This window comes from Rhinolophus ferrumequinum, chromosome 16 (genome assembly GCF_004115265.2).
Source record: "Rhinolophus ferrumequinum isolate MPI-CBG mRhiFer1 chromosome 16, mRhiFer1_v1.p, whole genome shotgun sequence".
Taxonomy (NCBI): domain Eukaryota; kingdom Metazoa; phylum Chordata; class Mammalia; order Chiroptera; family Rhinolophidae; genus Rhinolophus; species Rhinolophus ferrumequinum.
In genome coordinates, this window is record NC_046299.1 from 59,751,633 (window position 1) to 59,772,742 (window position 21,110).

The 21,110-nt window shown below is 41.4% G+C and overlaps 1 protein-coding gene across 1 annotated transcript in view; it reads left to right on the top strand.

Moving 5' to 3' along the window:
* CCSER2 (coiled-coil serine rich protein 2) overlaps window positions 1-2,106 on the top strand; it is a 164,532-nt gene extending 162,426 nt beyond the window's left edge. The window contains exon 10 of the mRNA XM_033131432.1: window positions 1,151-2,106. Within this exon, the coding sequence (XP_032987323.1) occupies window positions 1,151-1,969 (819 nt within the window). The 3' untranslated portion in view covers window positions 1,970-2,106. The remainder of the gene's footprint in view (window positions 1-1,150) is intronic.
* Window positions 2,107-21,110: the final 19,004 nt, after the last annotated feature.

Here is a 21,110-nt window from a genome sequence, read left to right on the forward strand (position 1 = left end):
CAAACTTCGATATTTTAGCTGACATTATTTAATAAAAAGTGTGTGTGTGTGTGTGTGTGTGTGTGTGAGTGTGTGTTTATACATTTATAGCAACCACTCCTGTAGCAGGACATGAACAGTAGGCTCTGCCCCATGTCACCTGTTTGGGCCATTGAAAGATAACTTCCATTGCACAAAAGTAATGGAAGTTGTACGTTTCCTCTGATTTGTATAGAATATAACCACTCAGTGAACTCCAGAAAAGTGTGAGAACTTGGCTAGTGTAGACTTCTGAGCTTTGGTTCAAGTTACAGGTAATTTCACATATTTTATTCTCAGCCATCTTTCAAAAGGCTGATCATTTCTAATTTTATTAAGTGGATGTTCACTCTTGGGCAAGGTAAATCTGTTTTCTACCTCTGAGTTATACCAGAACCTTAGGTGATCCCTCATGTGGCTTTGAGATAACAAATAAGGTATGAAGACATTTTATTCTGAAGCTTTTCAACAAGAGTATTAAAGGTAGGTTAGCGTTAGCTAAGTGTATTGCCCTATTTTTGTTTAATTAGAATTTCAATCAACTGAGAATATAATCTTCATTCTAAACCTTATTTATCTGCTGGTAATTTTAATTCTCAATAGAGGTACAGCACCTTGACACTTAAATTAATACTTCCTCTAGTTAAGTGTGATAAAGTGGTATACAGCTTTCCTTAAAAAAAAACACAAAAAAACCTTAAAAATTGGTAATATTCTGAAGGTCACAGTTACTATCTGAATACTTTATGGAGATTAAACCAAAGTACTATAGAAATCATTCTGTCAAGCTCTCATATACAGTATAAAGTTTTAAATACATTAGTGAATCAATTAGGACAGGAATCTTTTTTTTTACAATAAATCAGTACTTTAAGATTTTTCTTTTCTTCTGTTTGATTTTGGATCTTGTTTAGTGTTTACTGCCTGTATCATTTCTGTTTGCATTATCACTCTTGTATTTGTCTCATGAATTCATTTGATATTGCAATTTATTCTTTAATTTAAAAGAACCCCACATACTTCTCATATTAAAACGTAATAAGCACCAACAGAGCCTAATTGGAACTTACATTAATTCTGGGTGGCGTTTTAAAATGAATTGTTGCTTATGTTGTTTTTAATTTTAAAATAGCCTCAAGTACTACAGCCTTCCAGCAGCCTTCCCAGACCCACAGACCACGCCCAGGGAAAACTAATAAAACCACAACATATCGAGGCCCACAGTGAATACACAGCCCAGAGCATACGTCAGGGTGCTGCACATCTGGATGAAAGCTTTACACACGGCTTACAACAAGACAGCAACTGTGGTCTGGAAGACCGGCCTCGTTCGTCAAGCCCGCAGTTCACTAAGGATGTGGCTAAGAGTACACCTTTGGAAGCAGATTTGAACGTGACCACGGATGTTCAAGAGCCTTATCATTTGGCAAATAATCAAATTAGTGACATGCAGTTTGTACCCACTTCTATTCACACACTTACCCAGGCAGATACAGTAGACCAGGCCAAGAGAGTTGGAAGAAATCAATCTTCACCGGAAGACTACACGTCTCAGCCCAAGTCCTTGCAGCCTTTTAAACCTTCCACCTTGAATTCTTTGGTACCTCCTTCAGCTTCTGAATCATCTCCAAGTAGGACTCCCACTTGTAAGAACTCACCAATAATCACACCATGTAATTCAGCAAAACTTGAGCTAACATCTAGTCAAACAAATCTTGCAAATAATCCAAATCCCAAAGCATCTAAGCTCCGCCCCCCTTCGGGCTCTTTTAAACAAAAACAAATAAGCAGCCCTCGACTAGAGCCTCAAAACTTCCAGATCAAGACAAGCATCCCAAGGCCACTAATAAAAAGAAAAGAAATCATGCAGAATCCAAATGGCAATTTGAATTCTGGGGATTGTTTGGCCTCTAATCGATATTCTCGTCTTCCTAAACCAAAGATACATTAAGTACATAGCCTTCACCTGCCAATTTGCTTTTTTAAAAAACCATCTGTTCTGTAATAGCTTCACATGCAGTTTGCTGCAATGATGGAGGTTCCATTGAAAGCTTGCAAATCTTAAAAATAAAAATGTGGAAGCTTCTACTAGTTTGGGCTCTTCCATTTTATATCCTGGTTGAAGTACATATATTTGTCTCAGGTAAACCCAAAAGTTTGCTTACCCATCTCAGAGGTCTAATCATGTTATCTATCCTCCTGTACATCAGAAAATACATATTATTACACTTAGCAGGCAAGAAATATGCTTTGCTGATTGAGTCCTTTTAAGGTCTGTATTAATTGTGGTTCTCAGAGCCTCATCCTTTTTCACTTGTCCCTGTAAATACGGTTGTTATTTTAACTAAAGATTTGGTGATAATGGAAGATGATAGTCTGAAGGCAGAGATCTGGCCAGTGACTTGTATATTTAAAAGGTCTATGCAAAGCTCTGTGATGAATAAAGGAAATCAGGCTTTTAATGGGAAGTCTATGTAAGTTTTATTTTTCCTTGCTAGTATCAGCACGCTACTCTCAATTTTTATTTACCAGACAATTGCCCCACTCAAAAATGTTTTCTATTCTGTATAAACCAATCACATGTTGTTTTAACATCTTGTTTCGCGCGCACACACACACACACACACACACACATATCATTGTGTTTTTGCTACTGGATAAATTTTGGAAAGCTTGAGATGCATCTTGAAACCTGTACCTAAAGATGTATTCATTTAGAACATATGTTGGTGCTAGAATTTTGCTGGTAATTCCGTTTTGAACCCTATAGGCTTATGGATCCATGATAGCTGTTTTAAAGTTCCACAGCATATATTTTAAATTAAGTCTTGATTGTAAGGTGTATATTTATTGACTTTGTGCTAATATCTGAAGACTGGAATAATGGACTTGAAATGTTTGCACAAAACTTTGATGGGACGTAAAGATCCCATACATGGGGATTTAAAACTATTTTCTGTAGCAAAACAAGTAAAGATATTTTGAGAATAATTATAAATTTAAGACTATCTTGTGAAAGCTAGAACTCATAATAGTTTTGCTGAGTTTTCCAGATTTCCCTTTTATGTTGGTATATGTTTGAATGACAATTTCTTGAAAAGTAGATTTGGGAAGAAAAAAAGAATTAAAGAGGGGAAATTGTGTTTTATTAAAAGGTATTAAAAGATATTTCAATGGGAATATGCTTATTTATTTTGATGTGCTAGGAAAGTAGCTGTGGAACCTCCAAGGGACCAGATGTGCTGACCTAATCATGCTGTGGGCTGCTCGTCAGGTGGTTCTGTAAATGTGCCCCCCCTTGTTCTCCCAAATCATGTCATCTTTAGGTTGTGCCCATGTTGCTGCTTTAATTAGAATCAATGTCTTTCAGACAGATAGCCTTTTACAATGTACATTTTTCTTGTGTGTGATCCGCTGACCAAAAATGTATCACAAGGGATTATGGCCAAAAAGTTAGTCACTCAAATTTCTAGGGATTCCTTTAAAAATGTACGTTGGTAAAATTGTCTGCCCCTTTTAAGAGAAACAGCAGCAAGTTCTTTAGTGGAAATTCCAAAAGAGGCGTTTACTACCATTTTGATGCCGTTTTCCTTACCACTTCAAGTGAATTTGCCATTCATTGGTTACAGTTCTTGGATTTGGTCGCAGGTGAGCATCACAAATCTAGTATCATACTCTCAACACTTCTGCAGGAGAAGCACCGAAGTTCAAAAAGATTTTTGACATAGTCCAGCTATTGTTAGTATTAAGTGATCAGGCATTTGTATCAGCAGAGCTGTTGTTTGTTCAGGACTTGAGCAGTCATGGCTGCAGCTAGCTACAAGTGGGTACATGTGGTCTTTCATTTTGAAGGAGAAAGAAAATTGATCTCATAATTGAATATGCGATGTTATCACACATATTTGTATTTCCCAAAAGTAAAACGTACTGATGAATTAGTAGGTTTTTAGTTGATTTACAAGTTGATACAGACTGTTCAGGCACATCATGAGAAGACAGGGTTCTTTGGGAAAGACAGTAATGCTGGGGAAAATAGAAGGTAGCAGGAAAAGAGGAAGAAAACATGAGATGGATTGACTCCATAAAAGAAGCCATAGGCGTGAGTCGACAGCAGCTGAGCAGGGCTGTGAGGACATTCAGAGGGCCACCAGGAGTTGGAGCCAACTCAACAGCACGTAACACACACATAGACTTATGAAACATTTTTTACAAGTAGGCCTTTAAGGGAAAAGTTAATTTTTTACTTTATTTTTAATCTCCTAGTCTGAAGGAAATGTTTTTGTTTATTATATAAAAATGTTGACTTCTGCAATTTGTTTATTCTAATCTTTTTCTGCTCTGTGTTTTCTCCTTGAATTATGAACCCATCAGTTCAACCTGTCTGTACCTTTGTTGAGCTTTAATCTTGCAGAAGGCTCATCAATATAATTATGAAGCATAATATATTTAAGAGAAAAACAATCTGGAATGCTTGCACAAAACAGGCAAGTATTTGCCTGCAGTTTTCTTTTAAAACTGCAGGAATGTTATGCTAGGCTGCTCCATAGTAAATGTTCAGTTAGAAATGAGGGGAGGATGTAGCTCGCCTAAGTAATCAGATCTGTTCTCAGATTTGGCTTAATTTGTGGTCAGTGGTTCTGTAAATCAACTCTGTGCCAAATTCCCCTTCCACAGGAACTCAGATCACTTTTTTCTTAGTTCTTGTGATTTCATTGAAGATGGTTGCGGTGTATGAATTCCACGTCCTGAGGAAGACATTTTCTGGGGGTGGGTTAAGTTTCTGATTTGTGAAAAGGAAAATTACTACCTAGAGTAGAATTATACATTTGGCTGTTAATGGATGCATATCAAGTTCTTTAAAGAAAGCTTGGCCTAGGGAGTTTCTCAGTACAGGTGCAGATGATTTTCAAGCGTTGAAGGATTACATAGCTGTATCATTTAGAATGTTTCTAAAGACTGAGACCCTCTAGCATTTTTGTTTTGGAGTCTGATTTTAATTTGTGCAATATTTTCAGGCATATAGACTACTGTTCATTGTATTTATATAGGTATTAGGGAACTTACTAAGTATTTTAACAAAAATCTGAATATGAAAGAAAAGAATCAGATTTGCACTTTAAATGAGCTTAACTGCTTGTAGTTGTGCCTGAAATATCAAAATGCCTCCTGTTGGGTGTGGCTTTTTTTGTTGAAATAAGTTTATAATTGTTGCTGTTTGAAGTACAGCCTTTCACAGATTGATATCCTTGGCAGGTCACTTTTCCCATTAAAGCACTAAGTTTTTTGAAGGTTTCCTTGTCTCCTTAAGTATTTTAATCAATGCATCAAAGAGAACAGATCCTCCTATAGCTGTCACTTCTAAGTCTTCCTGTAGCGTACATAGTGTCACAGACACGGAGGTACATTTACTTTCTGGGCAGCGTTGTCTCGATGGGTTCCGGGTCTCCAGGACAGTGAGCCTGCCATTTGGAATCACCAAATAGGCTTGCAATGAGGATGAGTGATACTGCAGCACAGTTTCAGTTTACCGTCAATCCTACACTGTAGTCTCCGTGTTTATAAATTAGTTGGGGTGGTTATGTTTGCATGCTTACTCACACATTTGAAAATTAATTATAGCTGTAATGCAAATACCTGATGTTTTTCCTTGGGGAGGATGACCTTACTGTTTTTCTTAATTCTCATGCTTGAGTTATGTTTTCTAATTTTCTTTCCACACCTTCCTTCAATTTTTCTGCTGCAGTAATTTGAAAAGAATACATTTGGATAAATGATTATGATGGTGGGTGCCAATCTACAACTGTGCTGTTAACTACAGATGCAACATATATTTTAACCTTGTTGGGGGAAAGCTATCCACTTTGTCATTGGTAAATTATTGCTGTAACAAAATAATACCCTAAGAATTTAAAATCTCTTAAGTCATTACTAGCTAAAAGCAAAAACACCACAGTCTTTAATGTCTGCAGTATTGCTTTTCCCACTGATATAAAAAAGTTCAGAGTAAATACTGTATATTAGAATTTGCTTGTAAAATGAGTTATAAAAACTGGATGTAAAGTCTCTTTCCTGAAAATGTTGGCATAATAAATAAAAATAAAGTTCATAATTATAAAAAATTTTTCTTGTCCTTCTCAACATTGACTTCCATTGTGTACTTTTTCTTGGATATCTTTTCTTTTTTCCACAAAGATCTAAAATACTGTTCATTTGGTGGGTTTTTGTTTTGTTTTGCACAGACTGTCATTTTACACACTCTTCTACACACAGGTCATACTCCAAGCCTTGATTGAATAGGAGTTGAACAATTGTTTGTTGTTGTGGATGGAAAAGGGGCCACATGTTAAACCTGACAAGCTCAGGAGACCGAAAATAACCACATAGGATGGCGTGAACATAAAAATTCCTAACGAAGTGGGCCATGACCTGTAGCGTCCTTGACAAAGGTCAGTCTTCACCTTAATTGAGCCTGTCTGTTGTCTGTTTGCATCTACCATACCCTTGGAATGTAAGAATAATCTCTTTTTCCGGACCTCCCAGGGGGCACAACCCACCACACCAGAGCAGGAAACTACAAAATCCCTCATTGTTACCTTGTTCCCCAAATACCATCTCTATGTGCTGTAAAATGCTGTTAACTATCCTGTACCCAACAATGTAAATTAATTATGTGTCTTCTTTTTACTTTTTATCCAATCCGAGATTTCCATGCTTTGCTTTCTCCCACGCCCTTATTCTACAACCAGTGGATTTCATGTAACCCTCCTCCTTTGATACTAATGTATAAAATAAATTGCAAAACTGCCATTTTCTGGAGCATTTTCTCAGTCCGTTGAGATTTTGCTTCCTGGCAGTTGTCTTCAGTCTGACTCAAATAAACTGTTATAAGCTTTCCCTTAGGCCGGTTTTTTTTCATTGACACTGTTTTCACAGACTCTTTAAGTTACCTGATACTTCAGTTTCCATGTCAATCAAATGTGTGCTTTATGTTAGAAAAATGTTGGGATAATGGACATTTTTTACTTAAAAAATATTAGCACCTTGAATTGGAATGCTGCATAAAAGGGGGAAACGTAATTTTAATTGTTTTGTTTCATTGTTTTTAAACAGTACATGTGCGGAATAACTTGAAGCAAGACGTGTGTTTAATGAAATTTTACATAATATGCAGGAACAAAAGGAATAGGGAATTTATATGTGATAATCATACAATGGGATACAAAAAGTTGATACACTGGTATGTTATTCATCCAAAATGGTTTCATAAATGCTGGGAAAAGTGAAGGAAATTTCATTAGTAATAAATTTGACAATGGCATTTACCACTTATTAAGATACCTGTATTAGTTTTAAGGCTCTCTGAGTTATTAGCAAGTATTTTCTTAGAATAACTCAAAATTTTTCCCTTTTGGTCTGTCGTCAAGTGTAGTCATATCAGTTGTTTCCCGTTATGTTGTTTTACACTCTGAAAAAAAAAAAAAATTCCCCACAGAAAAGGCAAGTATGAGTTAATTCTGACTTCTGTTAGTTAGGTTTAAGTAATTTTGATGGAATGTCTTAACTTAGTCAGTCACTGAGGTGAAGACCACATGGCCCCTGCCAGTTGTAGCTAAGGGACCCACAGGACACTTTTAACATCCTGTCATCCAGTTCAGGAATGCCCTTCCATTCCCTGTTCATCATCTTGTTTTGAATATAACAGTAAAGTTCCTTTCCCCCTCATTTCATTTCATTCTGAGCTTTAATTCCCTTGCATTGTTCTCATCTTTGCTTCTGTATTATATTCATTCTTGGATACATGCCTTCATTTTCCTTTGAAAACCTGGCCTTTTATAATCTGATTTGATTCAAGAACTTTAGCTGTATTAGGTGTTCTTACTCTGCCTTTTCTTCCTTAGATGATTAGTCAGGATTTAATTTTGAGGTTTCTCAACTATCTTAAGCCACCTTCCCATTTAGACCTCAGCTCATAAGACCGCACTTTCCAAAGGCTACCTTTAACATTCAGTTTATGTCATCTTCATTTCCTTCATCCCATTCTCTTGTATGTACATAAAATATATTTCAACGTAAGAAACGTCCACACCTGTAGAGAACTTTAATGAGTTTATTTGAGCCAAACTGACGACAATTGCCAGGAAGCAGTATCTCCACAGATTAAGAAAATGCTCTCGAGAATGGCAGTTTTGCAGCTTGTTTTACACATTAGAATCAAAGGAGGAGACATATAAGGAGGGTTACTGGGTTATGTGAAATCCATTGGGGGTAGATTAAAGGGGTGGGAGAAAGCAAAGCGGGGAAATCTGGGATTGGACAAAAAGTAAAATGGAGAGACATACTTCTTTTACATTACATTACATGATAGTTAATAATTAACATTTACAGCACAGAGAGATGGTATGTGGGAACAAGATAACAGGTTCTGTTGTCTCCCGCTCTGGTGTGGTGGGCTGTGCCCTGAGGGGTTCAAAAAAAGAGATTATTCTGACATTCCAAGAGCGTGTTATTTTAGATGCAAAGAGACAATAGATGGTACTTCAGGTAAAGACTGACCATTATCAAGTAAGCTACAGGCCAAGGATGTGACTTTCCGCCATGGCCCACCTTAGTTAGGATTTTTTATGTTTCAGACCATCCTATGTGACTAATTTTAGTCTCTGAGTTTATAGGGCCTGCCATGCTCGCCTCCTCCCCTGAGTTTGTCAGGTTTAGTATGTGACCCCTTTTTCGTCCATACATAATGTGGTCTAGTTCATATTTTTGGTTACCTGGCATTTTTTGCCCTGTGGTCTCTGAGGAGAAATGTAGGTCTTCTAAAAGAGCCTTTTCCTCATTCATGAATTTCCCCCAAAGAGCCCTCCAATTACCATTTATCCCATAAAACGAGAAAGAAACAGTTCCTCACAGGCATTTCTCTGATTTTGCATCTACAGAAATGGTATTGCTATTTTCAAGATTCAGAAACATGACCTATTATTTAATCCACACACAAATTCATTCATCCATACATCCATTTTGAGTATGGATAATGCACTCCGTGGTAATATTTTAGGTGATTACAGTTTTCTGTGAAAGTACATCTCAAATGTTAGTCTGCTGAAGTAAAAGGTAACTTCTTTCTTTCTTCACAATAGAAGACGCTGTGTGCCACAATAAACGCTGTGTGCCAAGGCCTAAGTTTAATCTTGTGGTGGGGGGCGAATGAGACAGTCCCCTCCATGGAAGCCATCAGGATATCCCAGCAGGACAGACAGACTCGCAAACAAAGAACTGTAAGAGGGCAAACAGTAAAGGTGTTTGTAATCACATGTGAATTTATCTCCAAAACCAAAATGTGCATTTGTGTTAGAATTAAAAAAAAAAATACAGCCAGACAAAATTAGGTCTTTTATCATGTAGTCTGTGGTAGGTAATAATACATTCAACCAACCTGAGGTATTTTCAAGCACGTGATCGGTTCAAAATACTTAGGGGTTACAGGAAATTTTCACGACAAGTTTTAGATGAGGCTTTACACTTAGTAAATTAAGGGTAGTTCAAGTGCAAACATGAATAGCAATGAAAAGCAAGAATGGGACCTGTTACGAGTTATTAATGCATGTTGTTTCTTAAATTGCGTTCCAGGCTAATGCTAAGATGCAAACACATGCACTCCAAAGTCCTTGCTACTTCAGTCAGGTTCAGAGATCCGGGTCTAGACAGCTTAGAGGAGGTGGTGTTCAGGAAAGGGTTTGGGCCCAAAGGGACAGCTCAGCTCACTCCCACACCCCTGTGAGTCGAGCAGTGATCTGCCTCTCAGAGCTCCCCAAGAATTTAAGGGAGAAGCAGAGGAAACCATGAACTTTCGGTTGTGAATATTGCAAAAAGCATTACTTAAGTTGCAGAGGGGACCAACCACAGACCCCAAAAGAGGACAATAAAACATGTAATATTGACCTTACAAGTAGAGAGATGCAAAAATCTAATGACGGGCCAGTTATATACCTTTATGTGAAAAGCTATTTGAAAGGATGGAAAATTAGAAATAAACGTCTGACAGTAGGGGAATGATTAAATTATTTCATCCAACGACAATATTTCTACAGTCAGTGCTCTTGAAGAATATTTATTCAGAATATTCACGTTATAACAACACTTACTCAAAATATTCTCATAACTTGGGACAAAAGCAAAATAATGTAGTGCAATCCTAACGTATAAATTCCTATATAAAAACAATATGGTAAGAATGGTGGTAGAATTATGGGTGGTTTTATTTTTACCTTATACATTTTCTATTTAATTATGAGACTGTGCACTTATCAAAGAAATATTGTTTTTGTTTTAAATAACCGGGTCATTTCGATTGCCTAGGCAACATTTATAAAGCACCTGGCACATAGGCATTCAATAATTGGTCCCCCCCTACTCAACCCCATCCCCAACACACACTATTTTGAACCTAGAGAAGTCCTATGGGAAAGGAGAGTTAAGTCACCTTGTCTTTAGGGATTTCTAACTTTAGTTATGGCTGTCACCACAATCTCACGGTCCTCATTTAAGTTTTTACCCCAGAACCTTCCCTGAACCCAGCCAACATGGGTATGACATAGTAAAACAAAGGGGGATAAAATAGGAAAGCCACAGTTAACTTCAGTGCAGCCAGGCTTTCTCTAGGTCCCTGGTCCTGCCTGGTCTGCCTTTAAACTCTTAACTCAGTTTGCAAGATTCCATCTTCTGTCCAGCCTTCCCTTACCCCCTGGGTTTGCCCAGCACCTGGAAGTAGCCCTCTTGGTGGGAGCCCCCTCCACCCTGGGCCTCCAGGCCTGATACGCATGCCTCTCTGTCTGGTCACAGGCACATCTGTTACATGAATGGACAAATGTAAGGTCAGGTTAGGATCTGCACAAAGTGTGACCCTGAATTTGACCCAGCCAGTTGAGCTGAAGGTGGGAAAGGTGAGGGATGGAGCAGGGCATTCGATTCTCTAAAATTTCTCTTAGTAATTCACAATAGCAAGTTAAAACGTTTGACATGGGCGATATTTAGAACGTTCTATCCCAGTACGTAATGTATCAGGATGTGATATGTCACTAGCATGTAACGACATAGTCACATTGGCCTCAGCAAAATGTTACTCTGTGCCCTGTACCCCCTCAGACTTGTCTGCAGTAAGGACGTGTGTGGCTAGGGGCTACTTGACACAAACTAGAAATGTTAGCAAAATCCACGGCATCCAAATTGTTGCGTTTTCTTTCATTGTTAGCTTTATTTACCATGTGAAGCCTCAACAAAATGAGTGAAAAACCCTAGAGAGGGAGGCACTCAAAAGAAGAGATGAGACAGGTGGTGATGATCCTTATATCGAAAGAGGCAGAGCCAGAAGAAAACAGCAAGAGCTTGGGAGGTCTTGTTCCCCAGCCTGTGTGTGCCCTTCATCCTGGTGGCCCTCGGTGTCTGTCAGTATCCCTCAGTACCCATCACACACAATCCCTCTCACCCCCTACCCGCTGTGAAATCTGCCTGTGCCCTCCCCCTCCCTTGGTTGCCAGTGTCCTGTCTCCTGTGCGTCCCCCATTTCCCTAGAGCAGGAGTAGGAGTCCTAACCCTCCTCCATGTCCCTGCGGGGTCCCCAGGCCTAGCAGTCTGTGCTAACAAGGGCAGCCAATGAGTGAACGGTCTTTGTTCACCATGGCCCATTACTGGATGGTGTGTCAGCACATTTTAAGTCACTTATGCAAAGACACAACTACTGGCAGATCTACCTGACACTGAAATTGTTTTGCTCCTTTTTGTATTCAGGTATTTGGGGCTGGGAACACTATTCTCAGAGGAAGATCCACAGAAAGTGACCCAATGTATTTCTCCCAAACTTGAATAGTTTACACCCTTAGCATGTACTAGCAAGGCCTGGAGATATTCATACGAGATTAACTTACCCCAACCCATCTCCATGTAGTGTTTTCTAATTAGACATCAGGTCCATTTACACCCTCCCAAATGCAACTGTACAGATTGATCAATCCTCACCTGGGTTCTGCTGCATTATGAGGCTGTGGAATGCCTGGCATAAAGAAATATATCATTCAGTTGGATAGATTTTGAAAGTATAGTCGAATGATGCTAGAAACCAGAATTGGCAGATCTCAGGGCTTCGTTTGCGCAGCTACCCTGAGGTTGCAGACGTGAGGACAATGCCGTTTGCTCAGCTGCAGCCCCGCTGGCCTCCTGCCTCCAATTTCTGGACAAGCTGAAAACAGTCCACCCAATTCTGCTTGTTTTGAGCCAAGGGAGGAGACCCCAGCCTCTAACCGTACCATTTACTGTTTTCTTCACGCTGAGCTTTCCCATAGGAAATTGCCTCAGTCCAGCTGCCCAGCATTCAGCAGCACAGGGCTGGTGGCAGCTCCCGCCCCTGAGGGACCCCACACAGCTGCACACTGTCCACAGGTAGCAGAGGACAGGGAATCCACAGCAAGCAACCTGGGGAAAACCCAGACGTGCATTCACTCATTTTGTACAGGGAGGAAATTCTTCCCCCGCCAACCATTCATCTCCTCTTACCAATATTCACTTTTCTGTAGCTGGTGGCCAAACCTCACAGTCGTTTTTCTAATAGCTTCTAACTGCAAATGAAGTTATTCGACCAACGATGAGTTTTCGCCACCTAAGAAAATGATAAATGTTCCTTTTTTTCTGAATAAGCCCCCCATGCATAATGATAAAAGTGAACTGGCATCGTAAGATGCTTAACCATAGAGCTGGGAAGACTATGGGGTGGAACTGGGCCCCTTGTGAACTCTCTAGTCCTGACTTTCTGTTGAACTTTGTGGTCACTTCCCGGGGAGGAATGCGATTAAAGGCGGACGCCGTGTTGGTCTCCGGACTTTTTCCACAGGGGCGGCTGGTTGGGACGCTGGCTGGCGAGTGTGCGTATACACATTCCTTGGTAGCTTTGTTTCTTTTTTCTTTTCACGAATAAACTTCTTTTGGTGGATTTTCTGGAGAGTTATTTTTTTTTTTCCGGTCGACAGTAACCATCTTGTTGTTCTGCCACTCAACACTTGCAAATCCAGTGCGACAAGTTCAGAACAGCAAAGATGATGCCTTTGCACCCTGTGCACTCACAGTGTGGTCTCTGCTGAGCCTGAGAAGAGAGCCTGTGCTCAGAGTAGGATGAGCTGTGCAGATCCGGGCCTGGGCGGCTCTGTGCCGTGGGCTGTGTAGCTGGAGGAGGTGGGAGCAAGGAGCTGCAACTTCTACTCCTCTGCCTGACGTGGGCAAGAAGACACGCACTCTTTTATTCCCTTGGAATCCATGTTGCCCATACTGTCTCCCTCCAGCTTCTGAGTATTCTGAGAGGCAAGAGGATTTGGCCCAGCTTCCCTCTTCGTAACGCGTGTTGAGTCGGCATCTGTAAGTAAGGTACCATTCCCCTGCCCGCCCTTCGTCCCCGGACTTGACACTCACGGGTACGGAGGTAAGGTGGGTTGGTTTTCCAAAGTTTGGTAGCCTCATTTTACTCTTTTAAAAACATACAACTTTATTAAGGCTTATTTCACCTATTACATAATTCACCACTCCAAGCGTACAATTCAATGATTTTTTTTGTTAAATTTACTAAGTTGGGCAACCCTCACCAAAATCAGTTTTAGAATATTTCTATCACCCCAGTAAGATCTCACATGCTTATTTAATGTTAATCCCTGTCCCCCACCCCAAATGTCCGAGACATCATTAATCTACTTCTGGCTCTATAAATTTGCATTTTCTGGACTTTATATAAATGAAATCATACAAGATGTAGCCTCTTGTGTATAGTTTCTTCCACTTAGCATAATGTTTTGAGGTTCATCCAAGTCAGAGCATGAATTAAGTTCATTCCTTTTTATTGCTAAATAATATTCCATTATGTGGACATACCACAGTCTGTCGTTCCAATCAGCAATGACTGACATTTATGTTTCCACATTTTGGCTATTATGAATAATGCTGATAACAACATTCATCTGTACGTCTTTGTTTGGACATACGTTTCCATTTCTCTTGGGTAGATGGCTTGGGGCGGAATTGCTGGTCCATAAGACAAATTTATGTTTAACCTTATAAGAAACTGCCAAACAGTTTTCCAAAGTTACTGCACCATTTTATACCAGCAACAGACGAGGGTTCCCATTTTTCCACATCCTTGACAACATTTGTTATTGGTCATCTTTTTTAGTATAGCCGTTCTTCTGGGTATGAAATGGTATCTCTTGGTTTTGCTTTGTAGTTTCCTAGTGACTAACTTCGTAGTTTCCTAGTGTCTCGTGCTTATTCACCATTCATAGATCTACTTACATAAAATGAAATGTCTATTCTAATCTTTGTCTTTTTTTTTTTTTTTTTTTTTTTTGGTGGGCTTGCTTGTCTCAGCATCGAGGTATAATGATTCTTTTGATTTTTTAGATCCAAGTCATTTAGTCATTTATAAGATAGTGTTTTGCAGATATTTTCTCCGAGTCAGTTGCTTGTCTTCATTTGCCAATGTCTTTTGAAGCGCAGAAGTTTTCGATTTTGATGAAGTGAAATTTATTAATTTTGTTTTAATATAGTGTGATTTGGTATTGTGTCTAAGACATCTTTGCCTAGCCCAAGGGCTTGAAGATATCCCCCGATGTCAACTTCTAAAAATTTTGTCTTGGCTTTGACATTTAAGTCTGAGTTAATTTTTGTGTAGGGTATGAATTGAAGGTTTGAGTTCATCTCTTTGCATATCCAATTGTCCTGACCACCTTGGCACATTTGTTGAAAATAAGTTGACCATAAATATAATAATTGTTTTTCTGAACAATCAGTTCTGTTCTGTGCATCCATGTGTGTGCCCATATACCAAGACTATACTGTCTTTATAATGGTAGTGTTTTGAAATTAGGAAGTTATAGTCCTCCAAATTTGTTCTTCTTTTTCAGAATTATTTTGGCTATTCATGGTATTTAAATTTCTGTATAAGTTTTAGGATCATTTTGTTAAGTCCTGCAGAAAAGTACGCTAGGATTTGGATTGAGATTGCATGGAGTCTATTCAATTTGGAGACAACGGTCATCTTAACAACCTGAGGCTTCCAATCCACAAACATGAAATCTCTCTTCAGTTATTTAGATGTTCTTTAAATTCCCTCAACAATGTTTTGTAATTTCCAGTGTGTAAGTGTTAAACTTCTTTTGTTAAATTTATTCCTAAGTATTTTATTCTTTTTGGTGCGATTGTGAAGGGAATTATTTTTAATTTCCATGGCGGATTGTTCACTGTTTATATATAGAAATACAATTACTTTTTGTATATTGCTCTGGTATCCTGCAACTTACTGTACTTATGTATTAGTGCTAATAGTGCTTTTGGGGATCCATGGAATTTTCTACACATAGGATCATGTCATCTGCAAATAAAGACCGTTTTACTTTCTCATGTGGATGCTTTATTTTATTATTTTTTATTTATTTTTTACCTTTTTCTTGTTTGACTGCACAGCCCTCTTGAGGCCGATGCTGCTAACCATGCTGGGACATACTTGAGAGAGTCCTTATGTCCTCAAACTCCTGCTGTGGCCTTCAGCGGCCCAGGGGACAGCAGCAGAGTCAATACAGCATTCCAGTTTTAGGGGGCAGAGAAGATAAAGCCCATGCTCACTTTGTCAGAGGCCTGTCACATGGGCCATGTGGCCAGGAAGCACATAAAGGGTGCAGGGCATCTGGATCCCCTAGTTTAGGTCCCCCAAGTTCTGAAAGCCTTGCTGAAGATGTTAAATGTTTTTTTTGTGTGTTTTTTTTTTTCCTGTCTCGTTCTTCCAAACACACCTTGCAGCAGGTGCCAACTGCCTGGGCCCCAAATGGTGACCCTAAATTATTTAATAAAATTCATCTTATATGTTCCCTTATCACTAAGGAAAATAGCAGGAATCTTAGGAATAAGGCCTAGAGGCATTTGGGAAGCTGAGCCTGCCAGAGTGTAGGGCACAGGAAGAGATACAGAGATGGAGGTGGGGAGGAATTACTTTTCATGGGAACCGAGGAGATTCTGGGAAGATTACGCTGCCTGCACTGGTGTGAGTCACATGTCTGACGGGGGTATACTTTAAAGAAAGAATATTCAATTCGGCAATTTAAATTTTCCAAATCTGAACTTCTTTTGCCACAATATAAACCAAAAAATTAAATTCAGCAAAATCATTTTTGTTATTAAATACTGCAGGAGCTACAAAGAGTCTCAAAGGCAGCGTTGAATTCATGCGTTCCTACAGTTCTGCAGGTGCAGACTCCGCTGGAGAAATACCTCTGGCCTGCGGTTGGTGTGGAATGAGGAAGCTTGGTCACATGACAGCAGCTAGTATTTGTTGAGGGCCTTCTGTTGACCAAGAACAGGGTTAAATGTTTTATAAATGCAACCATTATAAATGAAGGGCCCATCTTGTTCAGTGCTGATGCAGTGTACAATACAAAATACAAAACACAGTCCAACAGCTAAAAGTAAGTTCACAATAGTGTAAATTCTTTGCTTGCTTTGTTCAAAACTGGATGGATTCAAAATACAAGGTCTGCATATTCATAAAGCGGTTAAAGCGGTCTGTTCACCTGTCCACCCCACTTCCCACAAGCCTTCCCCAGGTCTGAGCTGCTCGGAGACATCTTTCCCCACCCCGTTCACCCACCACTTCCCTCCACCCTGAGTCCCTCACCCCAGCGCAGTGGCCAGGAGTCAATCCTACAGCCTCACACACAGGAGAACCTGGAGCTGAAAGGGAGGGCCCGTTTCAAACACACTAGATACAGGCACAGTAGTACAAACCTTGGAGTCTCCGTGAGCCCTGTGCCAAGCGCTCTGATGGGTGTTTTATGCATTAATTACAATACTAATAGCCATAACCCTTGATGTTCTGTGTGCGCCATCTTTCTACGTACTCTGTTACTAGCCTTTAATGCTCGCAACAGTCCTGCGAAGCAGGCACTAGTGTCTCCATTTTACAGAGAGGAAGCTATGGCTCAGAGAAGGTAGATAATCTGCCTGAGATCTCATAACTATGTAAAGACACAATAGAATCTGAAACCAGACTATCTGGTTTCAGAGTCCATACAATTAATCGCAAGGCTATTACCACTTCTCAAGGTATGTCATCTCAGCTCATTTTCACAACAGCCCTTCCTTTCTCACATGATAAAACAGACTCAGGTGGTAAAAGTTACTTGCCCAAAGTCACATAGCTATTAAATAGCAGAATAAGCCCTGGTGGGGCTGAAGCCAATATATTCTATTACATAGTTCTGCTATCTAGTGGTAAACTCTGGAAACTTCCTTACATACCCTGCCCATTTCAGAAAGACTTCAAAGTTTCTTAAAAGTTCAGAAGACAGAAACCCTGCAAAATCTCCAAAGTATTAAACTAAGTGAAAGAGCAACAACTGGATAATAGTGGAGGTATGGCTGAGGCAGTATCTTTTAACTGAGAACAGAGTTGGCTCTGAGTTTCCTGGCAGCCAAGGCAAAGAGGGAATCTTACATGTTCCATTGTTCTCACTGTCTGAAAAAGTAAATTAGTTCATCTCAAAAGTTGTCCTGGTCTTGGACTTCATTATTAATTCAGCAAAAACCGTGCTAAAGGTGCTGGAGGTGCCCTCCGCGTGGACATTCATTTACCTGGAAAAGACTTAGAGTCTCAATGGAACAGGTAAGCCTGTTTATGTAGGAGCCCGGTTCAGCCTCTTTCTCCCCCTCCCAAGTGATTGCTCCCAGGATAAGAATGCCTGTTAAGGCCTCAGAAAACTCTGTCCACTAAGCCTTTCAGCCCATGCTCCCACATTTACAGTACTTTTGGCCCAGTTATGTTTTGCAAGCATCACTGAAGACCTGACACCCGACTTGGGACTTTGGAGAATGGCAGTGATAGTGCTCAGTTACCCTCTGAGCTCCCAGAATTGGACTCTGTACCTCCATGATCCAATAAGGTAGCCATGGGCCTCACATGGCTGCTGAGCATTTGAAATGTGACTAGTCTGTATTGTGATGTTGCGTAAGTATAAAATCGACACCAGACTTCATATTAAAAAATGTAAACTCTCTCATTAATATTTCTTATACCCATTACATTTTGAAATAAATTATTTCATATTGGGTTAAACAAAATATCTTATTAAAATTAATTTCACTTTAAATTTGCAAATGTGTCTTCTGAAAGCATTAAAATTACAAATGTGACTGGCATTCCATTTCTGTTAGACAGCGCTAGTCCAGATCATTTACCCTGCTTTTCCAGGCTCCTAGCAGAGGGCAGGTGGACAAGGCACTGTCCTCTCCGTCTCCTAGTGCGATGACCAGGACGCCTAAGAGCTTTTCATGCTGTCAAGGGGAGGAAACTTGTTTTGTCCTCCAAACAAAGGCTGGCTCTAGACGGGCTTTTCAAGACTTGATGTGAACCACAGCAACGCGGGTTAGAGTCTGAGAATTGTAGCTGAAATGTTCAGTGGTCCCAAACACTGCTCTGCCAGTTGGGACACCTGATTCTCTGTGTGTGTGTAAATAGTCCGCGGGGAGGGTAATGCCAACAGTGGGAGGAGAGGAGGACAGAGAAAGCAAGTTTGTTTTTCTGGAGTCCAGAACTGAGCACACTGTCTACCTGAAGTGGGTCGGTCTCTCTTGTAAAGGGTGTCTAGTCTCCAGGTGTATGTTGCTCTGTCTTCTGAAGGTTCTAGGTCTGGGAAAGGTTTGGACTCTATCCCCTAAGACACTCTGATTTGCTGTCGCATCAGTTATAACCAATCAGAGGCCAATCTCAGCCAATTTCCTTTGAATTTTGAAGAGGCTGGAGAGGGGAAAATTAGATCATAAGGCTTTTTGTAAATTATCAAAATCCCAAGCACGTCAAATGCAGACATTTTCAACCACGCAGGAACTGCAAGTCCCCAACCACGTAACTAATCTCATTATTGCTGTGATTCTGTTTTTTTCTACATCATGCGTTACAAGATTAAGAATCAATTTCCCAGAAGTTTTAGTGGTCTTTCTCTACCAATTATATCAATAATGAACTTTCACAGTCACATCAAGTGATTGTCACCAGATCTCAGAGTGCCATGCTCCACATAATTACTAAATGAAGAAAAATTCCTTGAGAGAGTTATTAGGGGACAACAGAGCACAGATTTAGGGATCTCTGGCAAAATCCAAAAGATGGCACGTAACTCTTCTGTGTATCTTGGGTAGGCCAGTCAAAATGTGAAGGTGACTTGCTTGGATGGGCTTCTTCAAAGTTTGCAGTTTACTCCTAATACATCTAAGGTCACACTCCAACTCTTGGGTAAAATTAGCAGGACCAGTGCCCACCCAAAATATCAGAAGGGTGTGTGTGCCTCCCACAAGTCACCCCTTCTTAAATATGAGTTGCCACATCAGAGGTACAGGAGGGTGGGGAGTCAGACGTACATGAGGCCTTTTCCTGGGCTCAAAGCTGGAAAGGAGGCAAATAGGACTCACTGTTGGGGGGCTGGCCCTTTGTAAGTCTGAATTTCCACGGGTAAATTTGAAAGCCTTTCCTCACCTGTAGAGGATACAGCTTCAAAGCCTCCCAGGGTGGCTGGTTCTTGGTGGGCACTTTGTATGTCCTGCTGAATGAATGGATGAGTGGAGCAGAACCAGCTGGGCTCTGTCTTGTTGTCTGATACTCTGGGTCATTTCTTTGGAACCGCCTCCAAATCTTCAGGGCAGCCTTGAAGGCCTTGCACCCTGCTCAGGCTAGAACGCTCATGCAAGGCAAAGTCCCTGGGCCATTAGATGCTACGTGAGCCCCCAAGCGGAAGAGGAACCTTGGTTTTCAGGAGTGGTGTTTGTGCCACAGGGCAGCCCTTCCCTCAGGAGGTGCCTGTCATAGGAGATCCAGTTCTGTCAAGGGCCTTCCAACTTAAGGCCTGTCAAGGGGCTCCAGGAGCCTCCCACCCTCCTTCTCCTAGATGGCGCTTCCTCCCGAAGGTTCTTCCCCCGCAGTCCCTGAGTCTGGAGTGGCCCAGTTCCGGGACCTGCATTTCCAGGCACGGCCACACGGGGGCGCGCGGCTCCCGCTCTGGAGCAGCTTCATCCTCGGGTCTGGGTGGGTTGCCGAGCGACAAATGCAGTCAGGCCGGGGGCCCAGAACGTCTCCTGTTAGAATCGCAGGAGTCCTGGGCCCCCTCCCCGGACGCCTGTCTGAGGGCAGAATTTTCTTTGAGCATCTGAAAGGCGATGCTGTTGCTCTTGGAGGTCTCTTCAGACTTTGTTTCCAAGGGACGCCCCAGCGGAGACCCCTAGGCCACCTGACCCACAGCGCAGACCAGGTTCCAGCACTGTTATCCGTGAATAGTGGTGACAGAGCCCCCCTTGCAGGCTGTTGAGAAATGGAAGATTCTGAGAGTTACTAAGGCAGCTCAGTCCTTCTCAAGTGCAGGAGAGATTGTAGGGGTCCTGTTCCAGAGCAGAAGGTGGCCCTCCAGGCGGCGGGGCCGCGGCCGAATAGAAGGCAGGGTGCCAAGGAGGTCTTGGACTCCAGCCAGGCAGGGGCCATCCCCAAGGACCCTCTGCAGTCCCTGCTCTGCTGTCCCCCTTCCCGGGCCTGGGCCTGTCTGTCTGCCTGGGGTCAGCAGGGCCCCAGCCTATGTCCCCAACTGGGGAGCCTACACCGGAAGAGGATGGGCTGGCCGCAAAGTGGCCACCTGAAACGGGTTCCTGAGCCTCAGTCCTGTCTTATGATATAGGGAACTTATGATACAGGGAACCTCAGTCCTGCCTTATGATACAGGCTGTCACAGGAGAGGCTGGAGCACCCAAGCCCTGCCCAGGTGCAGACCAGGCCACAGAGGGTCGAGGGGTGCTGGCTGGAAGAGGGGCCTGCGCAGTAACGGCTCTGGCATCCGGCATTTACTGCCAGCTGGGAGCGCTATGCTTCCTTGGTACTCAGTCCCACCACCACCCGCGGACATAGGTGCTCAGGGTCATGGCTTTACAGGTGAGGAAATGGAAACATAGTCAATTTACGGAACTTGCCCACAGCTGCCCAGCTTTAGGGGTACTGGGCTCTGGTGTCAGACCTTAGCCACTGTGATGCTGCCTGGCTG